At 44.1% G+C, this 20,264-nt stretch overlaps 1 protein-coding gene, 1 long non-coding RNA gene and 1 other non-coding gene across 3 annotated transcripts in view; 1 reads left to right on the plus strand and 2 right to left on the minus strand.

Annotated features, from left to right (window-relative positions):
* MYO1E (myosin IE) overlaps window positions 1-19,591 on the plus strand; it is a 213,332-nt gene extending 193,741 nt beyond the window's left edge. The window contains exons 27-28 of the mRNA XM_019441941.2: window positions 13,315-13,484; window positions 18,499-19,591. Coding sequence (XP_019297486.1) covers window positions 13,315-13,484; window positions 18,499-18,575 — 247 coding nt within the window. The 3' untranslated portion in view covers window positions 18,576-19,591. The remainder of the gene's footprint in view (window positions 1-13,314; window positions 13,485-18,498) is intronic.
* On the minus strand, window positions 1,034-4,178 carry LOC109262911 (uncharacterized). The gene is made up of 2 exons (XR_002078009.2): window positions 3,536-4,178; window positions 1,034-2,035 (listed from the first exon to the last, which is right to left on the minus strand). It is a non-coding gene; the product is annotated as an uncharacterized LOC109262911 (long non-coding RNA).
* TRNAR-CCU (transfer RNA arginine (anticodon CCU)) lies at window positions 6,878-6,950 on the minus strand. Its single transcript has one exon. It is a non-coding gene; the product is annotated as a tRNA-Arg (tRNA).
* Window positions 19,592-20,264: the final 673 nt, after the last annotated feature.

The raw sequence follows: 20,264 nt of genomic DNA on the forward strand, positions 1-20,264 counted from the left end.
CTCCAGATAGGAAAACACCTTAGTTTGGTACAGATGGCTGTCAGTAGAGATGATGCCACTCTACCCTGGATCTCTCTCCGCACCTACCCCCCACTTTTGTGTAAGTCGCTGCCTCCCACCAGTTCCAACGATCATGGCCTGCCTGGTTGGCTTGATCAAAAGCAGTAGTTCTCTGACTTTAGTGTGCACAGAATCACCTGGAGAACTCACTGGCCCACTTCCAGAGTCTGATTCAGTAGGTCCAGGGCGGTGCCCAAGAATTTACATTTCTATCAAGTTCTCAGCTGCTGTTGCTGCTGCTACTGATCCAGGGACCACATTTTGAAAAGCACTCCTCTAAAGGCATCTGTTCTCTAACTGATAAAGCCAGGAAAGATTCTGTGTACAAGTGAATTGAGAGGGTGCTGGTGAGGCAGAATTAAGATTTTTACTCCATAACCCAGACCTACACTATTCAGATGGATGGACCTAATGAAAATAATCAAACAATTCTTCCTGGGCCCGGGTTGAGGTTCGTGTCCCAAAGTAGGCAGAGAATTAAAATCAATCAATCAACAAAATGCATCAAATCTCTTAGCTCTGTCTGTTAGCTTCCTACTTGCATTGGCCTTGGCAAGCAAAACCATCTTTCCAGCCCTGCTTTGCAAGTTACAGACTTGCACACCAGCCAACTGCTAGCATCTGTCAGCCAAAGGCAGGCAATTTAGGAACATAGTGTCTTAACTGAGGCTGCTCCCTTCCAGCCCTCAGCTGCGTGGCTCCCTATTTAAGTCTTCGCGCACCCTTTGCCACCTCTAGGTCTAAAGATCAGGCGTACATAATGTGGCGTGGTGATGGCTATGAGGCTGGACAGAGAGGGCACCTTCACAGCTGGCTACCAGGCAGTAAGATTTTCCTGACCTTCTGTTGTCTGTACTCTTAGTAGGCACACTGAGTCCAGGAGCTGCAAGAATCCCTTCTACCCTCCTCCTTGTACACTTAAATCTGCTGTAGTGCAAACATTCCTTAGAAAATCGTACTCTGGTCAAAGGTCTGAACTTTTTCTTCATATTTATTTTTGAAACACATCAAGTGAAAATTAAAATCATTTCTAATGTGGCCAGTGACCTTCGGCATGCCTTAGACATTTCAGGAGCCTCGGGGTCACCTGCATTTAATAGCTCCTCTTCGCCAAGAAAACGTGAGTTGCCTTCATTTCACAGCAGGTTGTTGGAGCAAACAGCAGACTTGGGGATCCCAAACTTAAGCCTTTCCATAAACACAAAAATTCCTGTAAAACGTCACAGTTCCAAACAGTGACCTTGAAGGTACCAATCTATAAAGGCAAGGTTTCCGCAGTCTTTTGCTCCTCGGGCTTTCGTACTCTTGGGCTTATCTTTCCTTTCCCTCTCCCACCCCCAATGCACTTTTCTTTATAGACGTATTTAGCATAAGCAATCATTTCTTTTGGATCATGTAATGTGGATAAAATCAAATGGTATAATTAGCACCTCAAGTTAATTCAGGAAAGTCTTTGTCAGTTTATTTTAGGTTCAGCCAGGTTTTTTTGGAGAGAGCATGAAGCCTTTGCTAAATTAATTACCATCCCAACTGGATCCTTTACCCTTGGCTCGCCACGTTTGGGACATGGTGGCTATTCTTACTGTCGTCCTCATTGTTATTGTTCAGGGAAACTAGGAAAGATGTAGAGGGAATCGTTACCCTGCAGTCTCTTAGCATACCTTTTGAAATGTCTGATTCAGGTTCAAGGTCTTTCCTGAGAATCCAGAAAGAGAACAGGTTAAGCAAGAATCATACAAACATTTCATTCATCAGCCTTTGCTCTGATTTCATAGGAACACTTGATTTGCCAGTCACGTGTGCTTTCGGTTATCCCTCCTATAGCTGAGACGTACATAATCTGACTCCATTTCATCACTGGAAGCATTAAAACCCAGACTGGAAATATCTTTTCTGTTGGCCTCTTTAATCCTATGGTCCATTTCATGGGAGGGCAACTTCAGGAAATTTCAAGATACTCCAGAGATTAATCCAACTAGAAGTAGGAGAAATAGAAAAATATTGAAAGTGCTCAGTGGTTGGGCTTCTTGCCATGCCACAAAGGGGGAGGGATCGATAGAAAAATTCAAATGCTGCCTGTATGTCTCTTGACAGGATTCTCCTAATGGAGTCATATTTTCAGGGGGCTTAAAATTTCCAACAAATGTCCAATAGCAATATTTCTCAACCCATAATCTACAGGAGCAGCAGCCGTATCCTGGCCGAGGCAGACATGAGGCTTAGGAATTCCTGGCATCCATTCCCACATTTCCAGTAATGTTTATAGATTCAACCTTTTGGAATACAGCATATTTCAAATAGCCAATGAAATAAAATGCCATTATTTTCCTTCTTGGAATTTCAAGACATAAATCTCACATCTGCAGAACAAAGCAGTGATCTTAGAAAGCTCAATCCTAGCTCCCCCTGGCATAGACTAGCTACACCCAGCTGCCCCAGAGGTGTGGGAGCTCTGAAACGTTCACAGAAGGTGGCCTGGTGGTGTGCAGCGAGCACAGGGGTCACAGTTGCAGGAACCGGGTGTCGGTCCCATTTCATTTGTTCGTTCCTTCATTGATTCGTTCCTCAAATATTTACTGAGCCACATGCCTTTTTTGTGCCACACGCTGGACACACCAGCTGTGCTTCCTCATGTTTGGCACCTAATCTTTCTACACCTTGGTGTCCTCAACTGTACAATAGGGATAATAATATAATGTTAAAGCCCACTCCTCGGGGTTTCTTGATTAAATAAGGGCTTTGTAAACCACAAGCATGATGCAACTTGAAAGTTTATCTGTATTGGTTTTACTACTGTTACTCATGTCCTTCGGTCTTATAGGGAAATGTTAATATTCTTTTTTTAAAGTTTATGTGTTTTGAGAGAGAGGACACATGTATGCATGTGTACATATAAGGGAGGGGCAGAGAGAGAGGGAGAGAGCATCCCAAATCCCAAGCAGGCTGTGCACTGTCAGCACAAAACCAGAATTGGGGCTCGAACTCAAAAACCGTGAGGTCATGACCTGAGCCAAAACCAAGAGTCAGACACTTAACCGACTGAGCCACCCAGGCACCCTGGATAATATTAATATTCTCCTAGGATCGAAAGGCAGCTTTAGTCTCAAGAACTCAAATCTCTGGACCCCGTGAGGGTCTAAGCTTCAGGCATTGCAGCTTTAACAGGGGAAATAGGCGGCCTAGGAAAGCCAGACAAGGGGACCAGTGAGGGAGACACCTTCCCCTTCACACACGTATGGAAGAGCTCTGCCGCTCGCTGTGGGTGCAGAGCAACAGCAAAGCAGCCATGAGGAAATCATTGCAACAGACGCTCTTGCATTTGGACCATGTAAAAAAGTCCACAACCTCTTCTCCAGCTATACTATGACTCCATCTTTTTCTAGTCGAACATCCTCTGCTCCAGTCACTGTAACAGCTAACATCCCATGGAAAGTGACAGACGTTACCAGGGAAGAGCAAATGCATGAACACTCACGTTAGGGAGCCTTGTCACCATTGACGTCATTTGGGGTTTTGCTTTCTCATGGGCTTTCGGCATCTTGTGAGATCGAGCAGTTGTCCGTGAGGGTTCAAGTGTCAGTCGTTATCCTGAGGTCTCAGGGCAAAGGTCTTCCTCAGTCACTAAGACAGGACTTTCCAGCAGCGTGGTTTTTCCAAAGCAGCCTGGATGGAAGGCGCTTGATGACTTGGGAAACCTCGTGGTGTGGGTTATAATGTGATGGCATCGGAGGTGTGATGCCCAACTCAGAAAACGACCTGCTGTAAAAACAGGCTGCTGTAACTCAGTTTCTTCCTGTGTTTGTCTTCTTACTGGGGGAGAGATACGCTCAAGTGGGAAGTGTGTACAAATTCTCCCAAAATGATGGGTCAAGCAGTAACAGGAAAACTGGATTACATTGTGCAGAAGTTACCTAGAAGGAGACAGTTTGCTCAGTGGCATGGCAGTTTCCAACTACGTGTTAATATGTATAACATGAACACTTATTATTGAACTGGCAACAAGAAAAAGAACCGTTGCTGTGAGTCTGAAATTCTTGCTCCAACCCTCATTAGCCCAATGAAATGATTGTTTTTCTAACACAGTTTTCAGCCATGTAACGCTTAGTAGGCATGCAAATGTCACGTGCCAAAATTATCTAAGTCCCGCATGTGTGTTACAGAACACATCCAGGCAGAGCACAACAGTGTGAGGACAGCAGTGTGCTGCTGAATGACTGGCTGTCCACACACCAAAGGGCCTGAGTTGTGCTCAGTTTGCCAGTTTCCACTCGCCATGGCCAGTGCCAGGCTACCGGCATGACCACACCGGCCCCGGGCTTGGGAAGAGATGTGCAGCCACACACCGTTACCGAGTGTTCCCACCAGACTTAAGCAACCAGACGTTTTTAACCTCGAGTGCAGAGACAGAAATGAAATGTAGCAAAATAATTAGGAAGGGTTGAGTGATGAGTAGTTTTTGCTTGTGCTTTTAATTTCCTCACTTGTAAGTGTGTTCCGTTTAATCTTTAACAGTGGCCATTGTTTAACGACTCACAGAATTCCCGATGGCCTAACAACCCTCTCTCCTGGGCTGGACGAGCCAGTGCCAGCCGCCTGAGCGGGAGGGTCGCGTTTGCTGTGTGAGCAAGTCTGAATCCCTCCTTCACTGCATTGACCAACCGCCCCTTGGCCGCAAGTGGAGGCTCCAGGCACCTAAAAGGCCTCATTAATCAATTTCTGGCAGCTCTTAGTCATGATCTCTCCCCATTATTGATTACACAGGATCGCCACCTAGTGATGCAAAAGAGATTGTGTGGGTTTAAGGCTGCATCGGTCTAAGATAGAGCTAGGAAAATGGCTGTCCCTCCCGGCTGCTTTCTGCGATGGTTTCTGGGTCTGCAATGTGGTGAAATGTGGAGGCAGCAGTCTCTTCATCGGCACAGACTTCCTGTGTACCGTGGTACTTCTGACCGTAGAGATTTTGTTGAGAGCGCTCTAGAAAGAATTCTAAGAATTAGAAAAAGAACCTGGACCATTGCCTGAGTCTCCCTTTTTTACAGATGAAGACGCTGATCCTTAAAGAGGTGAAGCGACATCCCCAAGCCACATGGCCGCCAGTGGCCAAACTGGGCCTCACACCCGGCGCACTGACTCTTCAGCCAGTGCAGTGTCCCTCCTACTCCTGCACACGGTCACTCCATGAGAATGTGCAGACTGAGGCCACGCAGTGTTCCCGGGCCTGGTGCCAGGTCCGGGGGCTACAGTGGTGAGCACGAAGAGGCCCAGTCCCTGCCCCATGGAACCTTTGGTCCTTAGAGGGAGTCAGCTGAATGGTGACATAGGTCCCTGGACTGCCACATGGACCCCCTGCTCTGAGCAGGTGTGAGCTGCCCAGGATGCGGTGGCAGGTTTGAAATGAGATCTGAAGGCTGAGCAGGAATTAGCAGTGCTACTTAGGGCAGGGGTGGGCCGAGGGGACATCAGACCAAGGGACCTCAAGGATTACCGGGGGATTTGGGTTCCCATGTAGGTCCTTGGCAAGTTGGTTTCAAAGGTCTGTGTGGCTGGAGCTCTGGGAGCCTTATGCGTCTGTTATTGTGACGTCTAGGGATGAGACCGGCAGGAAGTCCCAGGAACCTACAGTGGTCATTTCACGGGAGTGTTGTGAAATCAAATGAGGCCACGTCTGTGAAAATGCCTAGCACAGTGCCTTGCCCAGCACAGCCACAGCCCAGGCGAGTTTATATCTCATACAGCTATAGGCAGGGGTTCCCAGACAACGTCCCTTCGGCCCACACTCACAAGAGTGAAACCATGCTCAGATGTGAGAATGAGGCAGCAGGAACTGGCCAGGAAGATTTTGTTGTCACTGGCTGTCCTGCTGGAAGAGTTGTACTCCATCCTGGTCACAGAGGACATTTAAACAGGAAAGAGCCAGACCATAGTGACCTTAGGGTTCATTGTCTAAACAGACACTTCCCTGGGGTGCCTCAGTGACTCCATCAGTTAAGCGTCTGACTCTTGATTTCAGCTCAGCTCACGATCTCACGGTTTGTGAGTTTGAGCCCTGCCTGGGGCTCTGCGCTGATGGTGTGAGGCCTACTTGGGATTCTCCATCTCCCTCTCCCTCTGCCCCTCCCTTAGCCACACTCTCTCCCTCTCAATATAAATAAACTTGAAACAGACACTTCCTTAGTGCAAAATGCAGAGCTATTCCCAACCTCCACATCTATTCCCCATCAAACACAGTCTTCCAGTCCACACTCGTTCCGCAGCAAACAATGCCCCATCTCAAAGCTGCCTGGACTCTTTATGCTCCCACCTGGGAAGCACAGTGAACCCCGTTTAGCCAAGTAGTAAATAGCCAGATGGTTTTACGTCGGTAAAGTGTGGGAGCCACTGTCTGGGGCCTGGGACAATCAAGCCAACTGTTGCCAAGGGCCTACAGGGGAACCCAAATCCGCCAGTAATCCTTGAGGTTTTACCTTGATTGGGTTTACTTCGATTTATCCTCTGATGCCTTGGGACCAAATACCACGCAATGGCTGTGTTCAAATAGGTGTTTGAACAGTCCTCCCTGCCTCCATCTCCTTCTCCAGCCTGCCCTGGTTCTGGGACACCTGGTGTCTGCCGTCTCAGAGTGGCTGAGGTCACTCTGGGTGTCAGCAGTGTGGTGCTGAGCCAAAAGGGGTCTGTGTAAGTTACTTTTTTTTTTTTTTTTTTAAGCAGATTGTTTTGAGACATAATTTATATACCATTAAATCAGCCTTTTTAAAGTACCATTCAACTGTTGGGATTTTGGGGTTTTTTTTTTTTAATTTTATTTAAGTAATCCCTGTACCCAGTGTGGGGCTCGAACTCACAACCCCGAGATCAGGAGTCACATGCTCTACCAACTGAGCCAGCCAGGTGCCGCCATCAGAATCTAATTTTCGAATTTTCATCATCCGCAAAAGACACCTCCTTCCCATTAGCAGTCACTGCCACCAACCCCCAGCCTCAGCCCCAGGCAACCACTAATCTGCTTTCTGTCATTATAGATTAACCTTTTCTGGATATTTCATAAAAATAGAATCCTTTTGTTAAATTGGTTAAATGGCATGTATTATAAATGGAATTGTTTTCTCTGTCTTGTGTTCTCTAATCTTGCTGAACGTGTTTATTGGTTCTCCTAGTTTTTTAGTGCAGTGCATTCCTTAGGATTTTCTATATGCAAGATCATCTCATCTGCACATAGAGGTATTTTCACTTGTTTCCAGTGTGAATGCCTTTTATTTTTCTTGACTGATCGTTCTTGCTAGAGCTTCCAATGCAGTACTGAACAGGTGGTGAGAGCTGACCTCCCTGTTTTGTTCCTGATCTTAGGGGAAAAGCATGGTCTTTACCAGTAAAGATGATGTAAGCTAGGAATATGTGAACTGAGTGTCCTAACACCAGTCAGGGCTCCTAAAGGTAGGAAGACAGCAGTGTGGCCTGTGGCAGGACATGAGGCTGGGAACCAGTGGGGACCACACCTGGCAGGGACTTTGTAGGCCTCATGAAGGGTTTTGGTCCATTTCCCAAGACCAAGGAGAAACTGTTAGTATTTTTTGTGGAGGGTGAACTGAACTTATAGACACTGAGTTGGGGGGATATTCAGGGAGCCCAGAAAGGAAACAACCAGACATGGAGGAGGAGGAAGTGCCAGAGCTGGGTCAGAGCTGGAGGCGATGGGCAGAGGAGCCAGGAGGTGACTCCCAGGACTGCTGCAGGGAGGATAGTCCTACATTTCAGAGCATCATCCACCTTTGTCTCCCCACTAAGAGGCCCCCCTGGCCCCCTTTTCCCAGGGACGACACCCAAGTCCCAGTACTCTTGGGCCCAGAGGCCTTATCAGCCTGCACTAACTAATGTTTGTAGGTTTCCTCCCTGGACATAAGAGAGTCCAAGTCTTCTTCTTCTATGAATATCTGGGGGGGGGGGGGGGGCGCGGAGAGTGTGTGTGAGTGTGTGTGTGTCTGCAATGTTCCAATCCTGTGCCCTGCAACTGCCAGGCTGGTGGCTTCTCTCCCTCCCAGGGTATTCTAATGCACACCCTCCTCCACTCCTCCTTCCTTATTGCTGGGAAATCAGATGACTTCTGGTATGCAGGCTAATGGCTCTTATTAACCAAATGCTGACACATCCCTAATATATAGGTTGCTTAATTAAGAGCCTGCTTGCCTGGCCAGCTTTCAGAGAGGCAAGCACTTGTCCAGGAGGGAATGGGGATTTCCAATGGACTAGGGAGGAAATTATGTCAGGCTAATCATCTATAAGATGCTTTTCCTCCAGGTTAAAAGAAAAGTGCTTGGTGATAGGTGGGAAGATAGGGATGGGGGTTGACCTAAGAAGAATGGAGCCTGAGTAACCTTAGGGTTTGTTCCCTCCCACACAGGGAGCCCCCGAAATCCCACCCTGACAGGAACAGTCCTGCCCCCCCAGGTGGCAGCCAGTCCCCCCTCCCCACCAGATCTAACTCGCTCATCAGCACCCATCTACTGTCATGGGGCCGCAGCAAAGACAGAGCAGCTCTGGCCTCCTGAGATCACAGATCAAAACTGGGTGTGCTTTCCCTTCCAGGACGCACGCCCAGGGAAAGACCCTCCCTTTTCCTTCTTCCTTCCACAGGTGTCAACAGCCACCAAGTGGAGTGCCACCCAATTCCTCTGAAAAGAAACCTTAAACGTAACTTTCTTTCCCCCCTTTAATTATTTTTTAATTTACATCCAACTTAGCATATAGTGCAACAATGATTTCAGGAGTAGATTCCTTAATGCCCCTTACCAATTTAGCCCATCCCCCCATCCCACAACCCCTCCAGTAACCCTCTGTTCTCCATATTTGAGTCTCTTATGTTTTGTCCCCCTCCCTGTTTTTATTTTTGCTTCCCTTCCCTTATGTTCATCTGTTTTGTATCTTAAAATCCTCATGAGTGTAGTCATATATTTGTCTTTCTCTAATTTCGCTTAGCATAATACCCGCAAGTTCCATCCACATACTTGCAAATGGCAAGATTTCATTCTTTTTGATTGCTGAGTAATCCTCCATTGTATATATACACCACATCTTTTTTATCCATTCATCCATCGATGGACATTTGGGCTCTTTCCATACTTTGGCTATTGTTGATAGTGCTGCTATAAACATTGGGATGCATGTGCGCCTTCAAAACAGCACACCTGTATCCCTTGGATAAATACCTACTAGTGCAATTGCTGGGTCATACGGTAGTTCTATTTTTAGTTTTTTGAGGAACCTTCATACTATTTTCCAGAGTGGCTGCACCAGTTTGCATTCCCACCAGCAGTGCAAAACAGATCCTCTTTCTCTGCATCCTCGCCAACATCTGGTGTTGCCTGAGTTGTTAATGTTAGCCATTCTGACAGGTGTACGGTAGTATCTCATTCTGGTTTTGATTTGTATTTCCATGATGATGAGTGATGTTGAGCATTTTTTTCTTGGGTCTGTTTGCCATCTGGATGTCTTCTTGGAGAAATGTCTATTTGTGTCTTTTGCCCATTTTGTCACTGGATTATTTGTTTTTTGGGTGTTGAGTTTGATAAATCCTCTATAGATTTTGGATACTAACCCTTTATCTGATATGTCATTTGCAAATATCTTCTCCCATTCCATCGGTTGGTTTTTAGTTTTGATGATTGTTTCCATCACTGTGCAGAAGATTTTTATTTTGATGAGGTCCCCATAGTTCATTTTTGTTTTTGTTTCCCTTGCCTCCAGAGGCGTGTTGAGTAAGAAGTTGCTGTGGCTGAGGTCAAAGAGGTTTTTGCCTGCTTTCTCCTCGAGGATTTTGATGGCTTCCTGTCTTAGGTTTAGGTCTTTTATCCATTTTGAGTTTATTTTTGTGTATGGTGTAAGAAAGTGGTGCAGGTTCATTTTTCTGCATGTCGCTGTCCAGTTTTCCAGCACCACTTGCTGAAGAGACTGTCTTTATTCCATTGGATATTCTTTCCTGCTTTGTCAAAGATTAGTTGGTCATACATTGGTGGGTTCTGTATTCTGTTCCATTGATCTGAGTGTCTGTTTTTGTGCCAGTACCATACTGTCTTGACAATTACAGCTTTGTAATACATCGTGAGGTCCGGGATTGTGATGCCTCCAGCTTCGGTTTTCTTTTTGAAGATTGCTTTGGCTATTCAAGGTCTTTTCTGGTTCCATACAAATTTTAGGATTGTTTGTTCTAGCTATGTAAAGAATGCTGGTGTTATTTTGATAGGTATTGCACTGAATGTGTAGATTGCTTTGGATAGTATTAGCATTTTAACAATATTTGTTCTTCCTATCCAGGAGCATGGAATATTTTCCCACTTTTTTTGTGTGTCTTCTTCAATTTCTCTCATAAGCTTTCCATAGTTTTCAGCATATAGGTTTTTCACCTCTTCGGTTATGTTTATTCCTAGGTATTTTATAGTTTTTGGTGCAATTGTAAATGGGATCGATTCCTTGATTTCTCTTTCTGTTGCTTCATTATTGGTGCATAGGAATACAACCGATCCCGTGCATTGGTTTTATATCCTGCCACTTTGCTGAATTCATGGATCCGTTCTAGCAGTTTTTTTGGTGGAATCTTTTGGGTTTTCCATATAGAGTATCAGGTCATCTGCGAAGAGTGAAAGTTTGACCTCCTCATGGCCGATTTGGATGCCTTTTATTCCTTTGTGTTGTTTGACTGCTGAGGCTAAGACTTCCAATACTATGTTGAATAACAGTGGGGAGAATGGACATTCCTGTCGTGTTCCTGACCTTAGGGGGAAAGCTCTCAGGTTTTCCCCATTGAGGATGATATTAGCAGTGGGTCTTTCATATATGGCTTTTATGATCTTGAGGTATAATCCTTCTATCCTTACCTTCTTGAGGGTTTTTTTTATCAGGAAAGGAGGCTGTATTTTGTCAAATGCTTTCTCTGCATCTGCTGAGAGGATCATGTGGTTCTTGTCCTTTCTTTTATTGATATGATGAATCACATTGATTGTTTTGCAGATATTGAACCAGCCCTGGATCCCAGGTATAAATCCCACTTGGTTGTGGTGAATGATTTTTTTAATGTATTGTTGGATCCGTTTGGTTAGTATCTTGTTGAGGATTTTTGTATCCATGTTTATCAAGGAGATTGGTCTATAGTTCTCCTTTTTAGTGTGGTGTTTGTCTGGTTTTGGAATCAAGGTAATGCTGGCTTCATAGAAAGCCAACATTTGGAAGTTTTCCTTCCATTTCTATTTTTTGGAACAGCTTCAAGAGAAAAGGTGTGAACTCTTTAAATGTTTGGTAGAATTCACCTGGAAAGCCATCTGGCCCTGGACTTTTGATTTTTGGGAGATTTGTGATTACTAATTCAGTTTCTTTTTCTGGTTATGGGTCTGTTCAAATTTTCTATTTCTTCCTGTTTCCATCTTGTTTCTTTTGTAAGCAAATTATGTAGGCTTAACCTGGTTTGTCCTTGATGAAAATGTTTTCTTCGTCCCTTTTTTTAAATTTTTTTTTTAATTTACATTCAAATTAGCATATAGTGCAACAATGATGTCAGGAGTGGATTCCTTAGTGCCCCTTACCCATTTAGCCCATCCTCCCTCCCACAACCCCTCCAGTAACCCCAGTTTGTTCTCCATATTTATGTCTCTTCTGTTTTGTCCCCCTCCCTGTTTTTATATTAGTTTCCCTTCCCTTATGTTCATCTGTTCTGTCTCTTAAAGTCCTCATATGAGTGAAGTCATATATTTGTCTTTCTCTAATTTCACTTAGCATAATACCCTCCAGTTCCATCCACGTAGTTGCAAATGGCAAGATTTCATTCTTTTTGATTGTCGAGTAATACTCCATTGTGTGTGTGTGTGGGTGTGTATATACACCACATCTTTATCCATTCATCCATCGATGGACATTTGGGCTCTTTCCATACTTTGGCTATTGTTCATAGTGCTGCTATAAACATTGGGGTGCATGTGTCCCTTCGAAACACACCTGTATCCCTTGGATAAATACCTAGTAGTGCAGTTGCTGGGTGGTAGGGTAGTTCTATTTTTAGTTTTTTGGGGGAACCTCTGTACTGTTTTCCAGTGTGGTTGCACCAGCTTGTATTCCCTTTTTTTTTTTCTCTAAATGCTTTTTATGAGCATATTTAACAGATAGTTGTTTCAGATATAAGTTTAAAGATCTCACAAGCTATAGCTCTATGCCTTTGAGACAATGTATACATGGAGACTGGAGGCAATACAGTGTATACAAAGAATACATTTAAAGCTAGAAGATTCAGATTAGGATTCTAGTGCTAGAGCTGTTTTTGATCATCACCATGAGGAGGGGGGGATGCTACTGGCACCCATTGGCTAGAGTCCAGGGATGCTGCTAACCACCTGTGGTCCATAGGACAGCCCCACAACAGAGAATTATCTGGCCCCAGAGGTTAGTTGTACTGAGGTTGAGAAATTGCTCTGGTTAAATTCTCGCACCAGAATATTCAAAGCAGAGGGCGCCTGGGTGGCTCAGTCAGTTCAGCATCTGACTTCAGCTCAGGTCATGATCTCAGTTTGTGAGTTTGAGCCCCACTTCGGGTGAGCCTGACTTCTCTCTCTCTCTCTCTCTCTCTGCCCCTTGTGGAATTCTGTCTCTCTGCCCCTCGCTCACTTACACCCTCTCTCAAAAAAAAAAAAAAAAAAAAAAAAAAAAAAAAAAAATTCAAAGCAGCGTTTTTTGGGGTTTTTTTTTTGCAGTAGTAGAAACTGGAATCATCCCAAACAACTATCAACAGTGGAGTCGATAAGTAAATTGTGACATAGTCATGCAATGGAAGAGTATAAGGCCATTAGAATGCATGGCCACTACATTCATGCATCACCAGGGTACATCTCGAAAATGGAGCGAGTGATAGAACATGATTCCTTTTATAGAGTTAAAAAAACAGGCAAACTATGTGTACTGTTTAGGGATACTTGTGTGTGTGGTAAAACCACAAATAAAAGCAGTTATTAATACAAAATGTAGGGTGGTGGTTGATTCTGGGAAGGACTGCTGTTGAGGAGAAACACCACATGCTTCTATGGCACTGGTGAAAAATTCTGTTTCTGAAGTTGTGGGGGGTGCATTTTTAATTTCAGAGAAAGTTTACGGAGTGGCGTATCTTGTAAGGACAGAGCTGGATTTGAACTTGAGCAGGCTAGTGCTGGCCCCTTGCTCCAGACCACCATATGGTGCTGCCTCCTGTTAGGTCCCTTCTCTTACCTGCCTCCACTCTCTCCACAGTGTCCGGAGACAAACAACCAGTCGGCCTCCCCCAGCAGGGGGCAGACCCAAGCCCCAGCCCAAGCCTAAGCCTCAGGTGCCACAGTGCAAGGCTCTGTATGCCTACGATGCTCAGGACACAGATGAACTCAGCTTCAATGCCAATGACATTATCGATATCATCAAAGAAGGTAAGTGCATGGCTGGCTGAGACAGCGTCCTAAAGAACATTGTCATTGCCATAAAAACTAGTTTAAACATGAAGGCAATTTATAGGTTCCTCTAACTGAAATTTGCAGCGATAGTCTAGGGCTTCGTGCTCAGTTTGATCAGGGCTCCAGGTATCTATCGATCGATCGATCAATCAGCTCTGCCTTCTTTGTATTTGCTCCCTTCTTAGGCTGTTTTCCTTCATGGAAATGAAATGGCTGCCATGCAAACAGATCAAATTGTGTCTGAAATCTGCTTTATCCCTGAAACTTCTCTTAGCCATTGGACAAAAGTCCTAGATTTTACTCTCATTAGACCCAGTTGCTCATGTGCCCATCCCTGAATCTCTAGCAAGGCAAAGGCTGTACCCGTGGTAAGTTAGGTGTGGCAGGGACTTCTTTGGAAATGGTTGTTAAGACTATCCCACCCAAACTTGGTGGCCTCCTCATAATGATGGTAGATGGAATGGAAGCCAGGGAGACAACCTGTAATATCTGTTATAAAAGTAGTCTGGGGGTGTCTGGGGGGCTCATTCGGTTAAGCTTCCAACTCTCGCTTTCAGCTCAGGTCATGATCTCAAGGTTGCAAGATCGAGCCCTGTGTTGGGCTCCATGCTGAGAATGGAGTCTGCTTAATTTTCTCTTTCTCTCCCTCTCCCAATCTCTCTCTCTCTCTTAAAAAAAAAAAAAAAAAAAAAAAGGCTGTGAGATTGGCTGAATGCTTTATTAATTTGGTAGAGAAGTTAGAATGTGATTTACATATGACCAAACATTAGTGCTTATGGAAGTACTTTTAAAATGAGAACTCCTGACTTAGGATATTCAAAAACACCATGAAGGAAATGGCATTTGTGAGGAATGGGACAGAGAAGCCAGGGAGGGCAGAAAGAGCAGATCACCTTATGAAAGTAAGCCAACGCTCAACCATGGTGCAAGATCTCCCAGGAGACAAGAGGAAGCCAGGAGTGGCCTGGTAGTGGAGGACCCTGAATGTCAGGCTGAGGAGGACTTGTATACAGTGTGGAAGCCGTTACGAACAGAGCAAGGACAAACTGAGTGAAACGGGCCTTGGTAAGACTAGCCTTCGGGAAGAGGTGGCCAGGACACACAGTTCCAGGAAGGGGGTTATTATCAAACTCCTTGATCACATGAGCTCATAGGAGACTTCTAGGTCCCTGGACTGACCTCGTTCTAAAAGACCTCTGGGCATTATTTTGATCTCATCAAATAGTTTGATCTGTCATGAAACTGGATAGCCATCTAGCTTGCTATAGATTTTAATATTTTAGCCATTTAGTATCCTTCCTCCAAAGTGTCGGAGTAGAATTAAAGGCTGAAATAAATGCTCAGTAAACACAAATAGAATTTTTATCACCAGCTTTGTTCAGCAAAAATACTGGAAATGACCAATTACCCAGTAACAAAGATTGGGTAAATAAGCTTTGCTATATCCATTTAGTGAACTTCAATGACAAACGTTTTTATTAAAGATAATGATGCAATACTATATTTACTGAAATGGAAAAATGTTCATGAGAAAAGGCAAAAAGGTTATACAGACTGTAGTCTCATTTTTGTAAGAATGGAAAATAGATGACTATATGCACGTATGTATATGTTATATATAATATAAATAGAAGATATCAAGTGGTCTCCTTAAATGTTGAATTTTTATTTCTTTTCAGTTCTCAATATTTCAGATTTTTCTAGAAATACCATGTATTTTGGGTATAATCAAAACAATTACATATTTGTGTCAAGTGTAGGGTCCTAGAAGTTCTCAAAAAATGCTATAAATTATCACTCTCATTTATGCAGTGTGGTGTCAGTGCAGGAATAGACATATAGATGAGACAGAATAGAATCCAGAAATATAGCCATGTGTATACAGATATTTAATATATGATAAATGTAGCATTTGAAACCAGGGGAAAGGATAGGCATTACTTTCCATTTTGATAAGAAAATAAAGTTCAAGCTCTACCTCATACACAAAATATCAGACTAATTAAAGATCTAAAAACATATAACTAAATTATAAAAATCTTAGAAGGAAACCTAGAATATTAGTCTTTGGGGGTGAAAAGTCTTACGATGGAGAACATCAAACCCAAAAACCATAGAGGATTTAAACCTCATGAAAAGGCTAAATTAAAATCTTCTGTATAGTGAATTGTACCGGCACAAAGTTAAATTATAGAAAACAGGCTAGGAAAAAACGTTTTACACCTCTAAATAGCTCCTCCACATGAATAAAAAGACACAGTCCAGTCCAAAGTGGACAGAGGCTCCTGAGACCATGCATGGAGAGGTTCCCTACCCTTTACCCATCGGTGAAGGAGAGCTAACAACTCCACCCGTGACACCAGCAGAAGATTGAAATAAGATCCAGGTCACACTCCCTTTTCCAAATCCTTAAGTTCTGAGTTTTAGAAACCAGAGACGGTTAGAAAGTCGATAATGGTGTGTGTGTATAGGAGATATTACCACATATTAGAACACTTGGTGGTCCCAGGGCAACAGCCTGGGTCAAACTCAGCATCTCTGCTATGCAACATCTGAGCATTCACCCTGTCGGAAGAGACATCATAAACAAACTTACCTTAGTTCAGGTCAGGTTTTGCCATCAAATGAATTACATGAGCCTTTAAGTTTTAAGAACTTTCTGGATTTGGTCATTGCAAATAAAGTTTGGACTATAGTATGTGGTAAGTCAGGGTGAAAGGTACCTTCTTTCATAGCTTACAGCTAGAATAGACTTGGGAAGGAAATTTAACATTTATCAAAATTTTAAAACCCCATGTCAATATAATTACTTTGAATTTACATTTAACCACTTCCATCAAGATAAATCCTAAATAAATAAATAAATATTTAAATGTATAAACAGAAGTCCTAGAAGTATGGGAGAATCCTCTTTTTTAATATCAGTGTGGGAAATATTTATAAAAGTGATAGAAAATTAAGAAGCTGTAAAAATATCACTTGCTTCAACTAAATATTAAAATATAAAAAGTTAGTTAAAAATGGGAGGGGGGGATATTTGCAACCCATATGACAAATCCACTAATATATAAAGAATTCCTAATTAAGAAGATAAACACCCGGGAGCCTGAGTGGCTCAGTCAGTTAAGCATCCGACTTTTGATTTCAGCTTAGGTCATGATCTCACAGTTTGTGAGATCAAACCCCATGCTATTAGCACAGAGCCCTATTTGGGATTCTGTCTCCCTCTCTCTCTGCCTCTCCTCACTCTCTCTCTCAAAATAAGTAAACATTAAAAAAAAAAAAAAAAAGTAGGGACCAGTGGCACCTGGGTGGCTCAGTCGGTTTAGTGTGCATCTTCAGCTGAGGTCATGATCTTGCATCCATGGGTTCAAGCCTTGCGTCAGGCTCTGTGCTGACAGCTCAGAGCCTGCTTTGGACTCTGTGTTGCCCTCTCTCTCTGCTCCTCCCCTGCTTGTGCTCTGTCTCTCAAAAAATGAGAAAACGTTAAAAAAAATTTTTCTTAAATAATGGCCAACAACAGAGAAGGTGGCAAATGATAGTAAGTCATGCAGCTATTGGAAGAGAATATGGAAACTCTTTATAAACTGATATGAAATGGTCTTTAGTATATATTATTAAGGTTAAAAACAGTGCAGAATGTGTAGTTTGCTATTGTTTGTGTACAAAAGGGGTAATTTTTATAAATGCTTTTATATACATGACATATCTCTGAAAGTATAAAAAATATATAATATTGCATGCCTTCAAAGAAGGGATCTGCTCATGGTTCATGAGATTGCATCCCATGGAGGGCTCTGTGCTGACGGCTGACAGAGCAGGTCCTGCTTGGGATTCTCTCCCTCTCTCTCTCAAAATAAATAAGCATTTTTACAAAGAACGGATCTGGGTGGCTGTTGTTACTGTTAATGCTTTTGTACTTTTGAAAGTACATCTAAGAATATTACCTATTACAAAAATGAATCATATTGTCTTACAAAATAAAAGGTCTGTATTCTTTGAAGGGACTTTTTTTAATGTTTATTTTTGAGAGAGACAGAGTACGAGCAGGGGAGGGGCAGACACAGAATCCAAAGCAGGCTCCATGCTCTGAACTGTCAGCACAGAGTCCGATGCGGGGCTCTAACTCAAGGGCCGCGAGATCATGACCTGAGCCAAAATTGGCTGCTTAACCAACTGAGCCCCTCAGGTGCCCCAAAAGGGCTATATTCTTTGACCCAGGAATCTATCCTACAGACCTACTTGCACAGGGACATAAAGATATATGTGTGAAAGTTTATTCCATCAATAGTGAAAAATTGGGAAAAAATGTCCATCAGTAAGGAAAGGATTCTATAAATCATGGCATACAGTGCAGCCCTTTAAAAAATGAGATACAAACATGGAAAGATGATAGCTATTAAGTATTGAAAAGCAAGATGCAGAATAGTAAGATACAGAATGGCTGTTTGTGTTTAAGATGAGTGTGTGTACAGTTAAAATCACAGAGGAGGGTCTGGAAGAACATTAGCACATACTTCTCACTGGTGGAAGGTCTGGCATTAACGTGGGAAGTGTTGGGCATCAGTTTCTCCCCAGAGTAGATTCTGCACTGGAGGAAGGAGCGGGAACGGTGCAGTGGAGGAGTAGCCCCCATGAGGAAAAGTTGGGGGGGGGGGGCAGGACCATCCCACCACAACCCACCAGCCTCCCATGGCCCCACCACGCACTGGGGCTGGCAGGCCTAGGCCCCGAGGGGCGGTCAGGCAAAGCCTCAAGGTGAAGGAGCAGGATCTTCCTAGAACGGGGGGCCTCGAGTGCTATGTCTGCCGAGGGGGAAGGGCTCCTTTTTACAACAGACTCTTTCATGTAAAAGAAAATAAAGAAGGAAAAAGAACGTAGAAGGAGCCAAACTACCTTTGCCCTGTGGTGTGCCCACAGGACAGGGTGTGTTTGGCCCAGGCACAACTGCCTTGCTCACCCTCACTTTTGCCTCCTCTGTCTCCTGCAGATCCTTCTGGCTGGTGGACGGGTCGACTACGAGGCAAGCAGGGCCTGTTCCCCAACAACTATGTGACCAAGATCTGAGGCGCACAGAGACTCTAATGCACAGGCAAAGGAGCTCCAGACAGGGAAGGGGACATTTGGGGGCTCTCCTTCTGATCCATAGCGAGCAATTGCTTCCTTCTCCAAGGCCTGGAGTTTTTCTGGCACCTTCCCCATGGAGGACATTGAAAAGCTGGGTTGGGGACAGGGAGTGTCACTGCATAAATGATCCTAAAAGGTAGCCTCTTCATAGGAGCCCAGGAGGGCAAAACCACCACCCACTAAGATTTATTTATTGTATTTAAACCTGGTGAGAGGACAGGCGAGGTCCACTTGGACCTTGTTGGCTCTATCAAAACAGCACCCCGCTCGCTCACCAGGCCCAGGGAATGGCTGTAAGCGGCCGCTGACAAGTGCCTTTAGTCAAAGAGCACATTTATTTCCTCCCTCTTTTTCTTACCTGACACACACATTCCTCTCTGCCACTTTCCTTCAGGGAGGACCTGCCCTCTTTGCAGGCTGGGCTTGACATGAGCGGGCACTTCCCATGCGAAGGCCAAGGGCCAGCGTGGCCTGCTGAGCCCGCAGGTGCAGAGGGCAGCTGGTTTACACTTTGCCGGGACCCATCAGGCTGCCAGGCTAAGCAGGGGCTGGGCTGTTGGCCTTGCTTTCTCTGGGTCTTCAGTTGGAATGTGGCTGGCCCATGTTGGTTTTGTGTTTAATGCTGTACCTATTATAAGAAGGATCTCTTTTTTTCAAGCTGTACATTTATAAAAACAGATCATATACTGTATATATAAAAATCTCAAGATGGTAGCAACATGTATGAATGTACTAAGTAGTATTCCACTGTACTTATTCATAAGGTAGGTTTTATTACAAAACTCCCACCAGGTACTTACAAATGTGCACTACTCCTTTTCAACTATAGAATCAGTGTTACTGCTTTCTAGCCCAGCCCCTGCAAACCCTTCCCAATCCTTTCCCCATAGATAATTTTCCTCTGCCCCCTGTGCCCCTCCCCTTAACTCCTAAATAAATAAAGGAATCATGAACTACCTGTTCTTTTGTGACATTTGTTATGGGGTGAATTGTGGCCCCACCCCCAAAAAACATGGTGAAGCCCTAACGCCTGTGACCTCATAATATGACCTTATTTGGAAATACAGGGTCTTTATAGAGATGATCAAATTAAAATGAAGTCATTAGGGTGAGCCCTGAGCCAATATAACTGGTGTCCTGATAAAAAGGGGACATTTGGACATGCATGGACACGCAGAGGGAAGATGATGTGAAGGAACAGCCGTCTACAGCCAAGGAGAGGGGCCCCGCCCAGATGCACTCCCTCACGGCCCTCAGGAACCAGCCCTGCCCACACACAGATCTCGAACTTCCAGCTTCCACAGCTTGTAAGACACTGAGTTTCTGCTATTTAGCCACCCAGTCTGTGGCACTTTGTGAAGGCAGCCCTAGCAAACCAATGCAGTGTTTGTTGCAGTAATGGTGAAAAGTCAGAAATGATGTAATATCTATTGATAAGGGAATGGTTTTCAGGGGACACTCACCTCTCTGCCTCTCCTCCAGGTTGCCTTGGCCATTCTGAAGCTACTGGGAAAGTAGGGTTTGACCAGCACACACCTTTCTGTCATTCCAAGATCCTCGAGTCCATGGGAAAAATTATCAGGGGTTTCATATAAGGAAACAAATGGATCTGAATTTGGAACAAGTAAA

Source organism: Panthera pardus, unplaced genomic scaffold, assembly GCF_024362965.1.
Source record: "Panthera pardus isolate Hobbes unplaced genomic scaffold, ASM2436296v1 HiC_scaffold_24, whole genome shotgun sequence".
Lineage (NCBI taxonomy): Eukaryota > Metazoa > Chordata > Mammalia > Carnivora > Felidae > Panthera > Panthera pardus.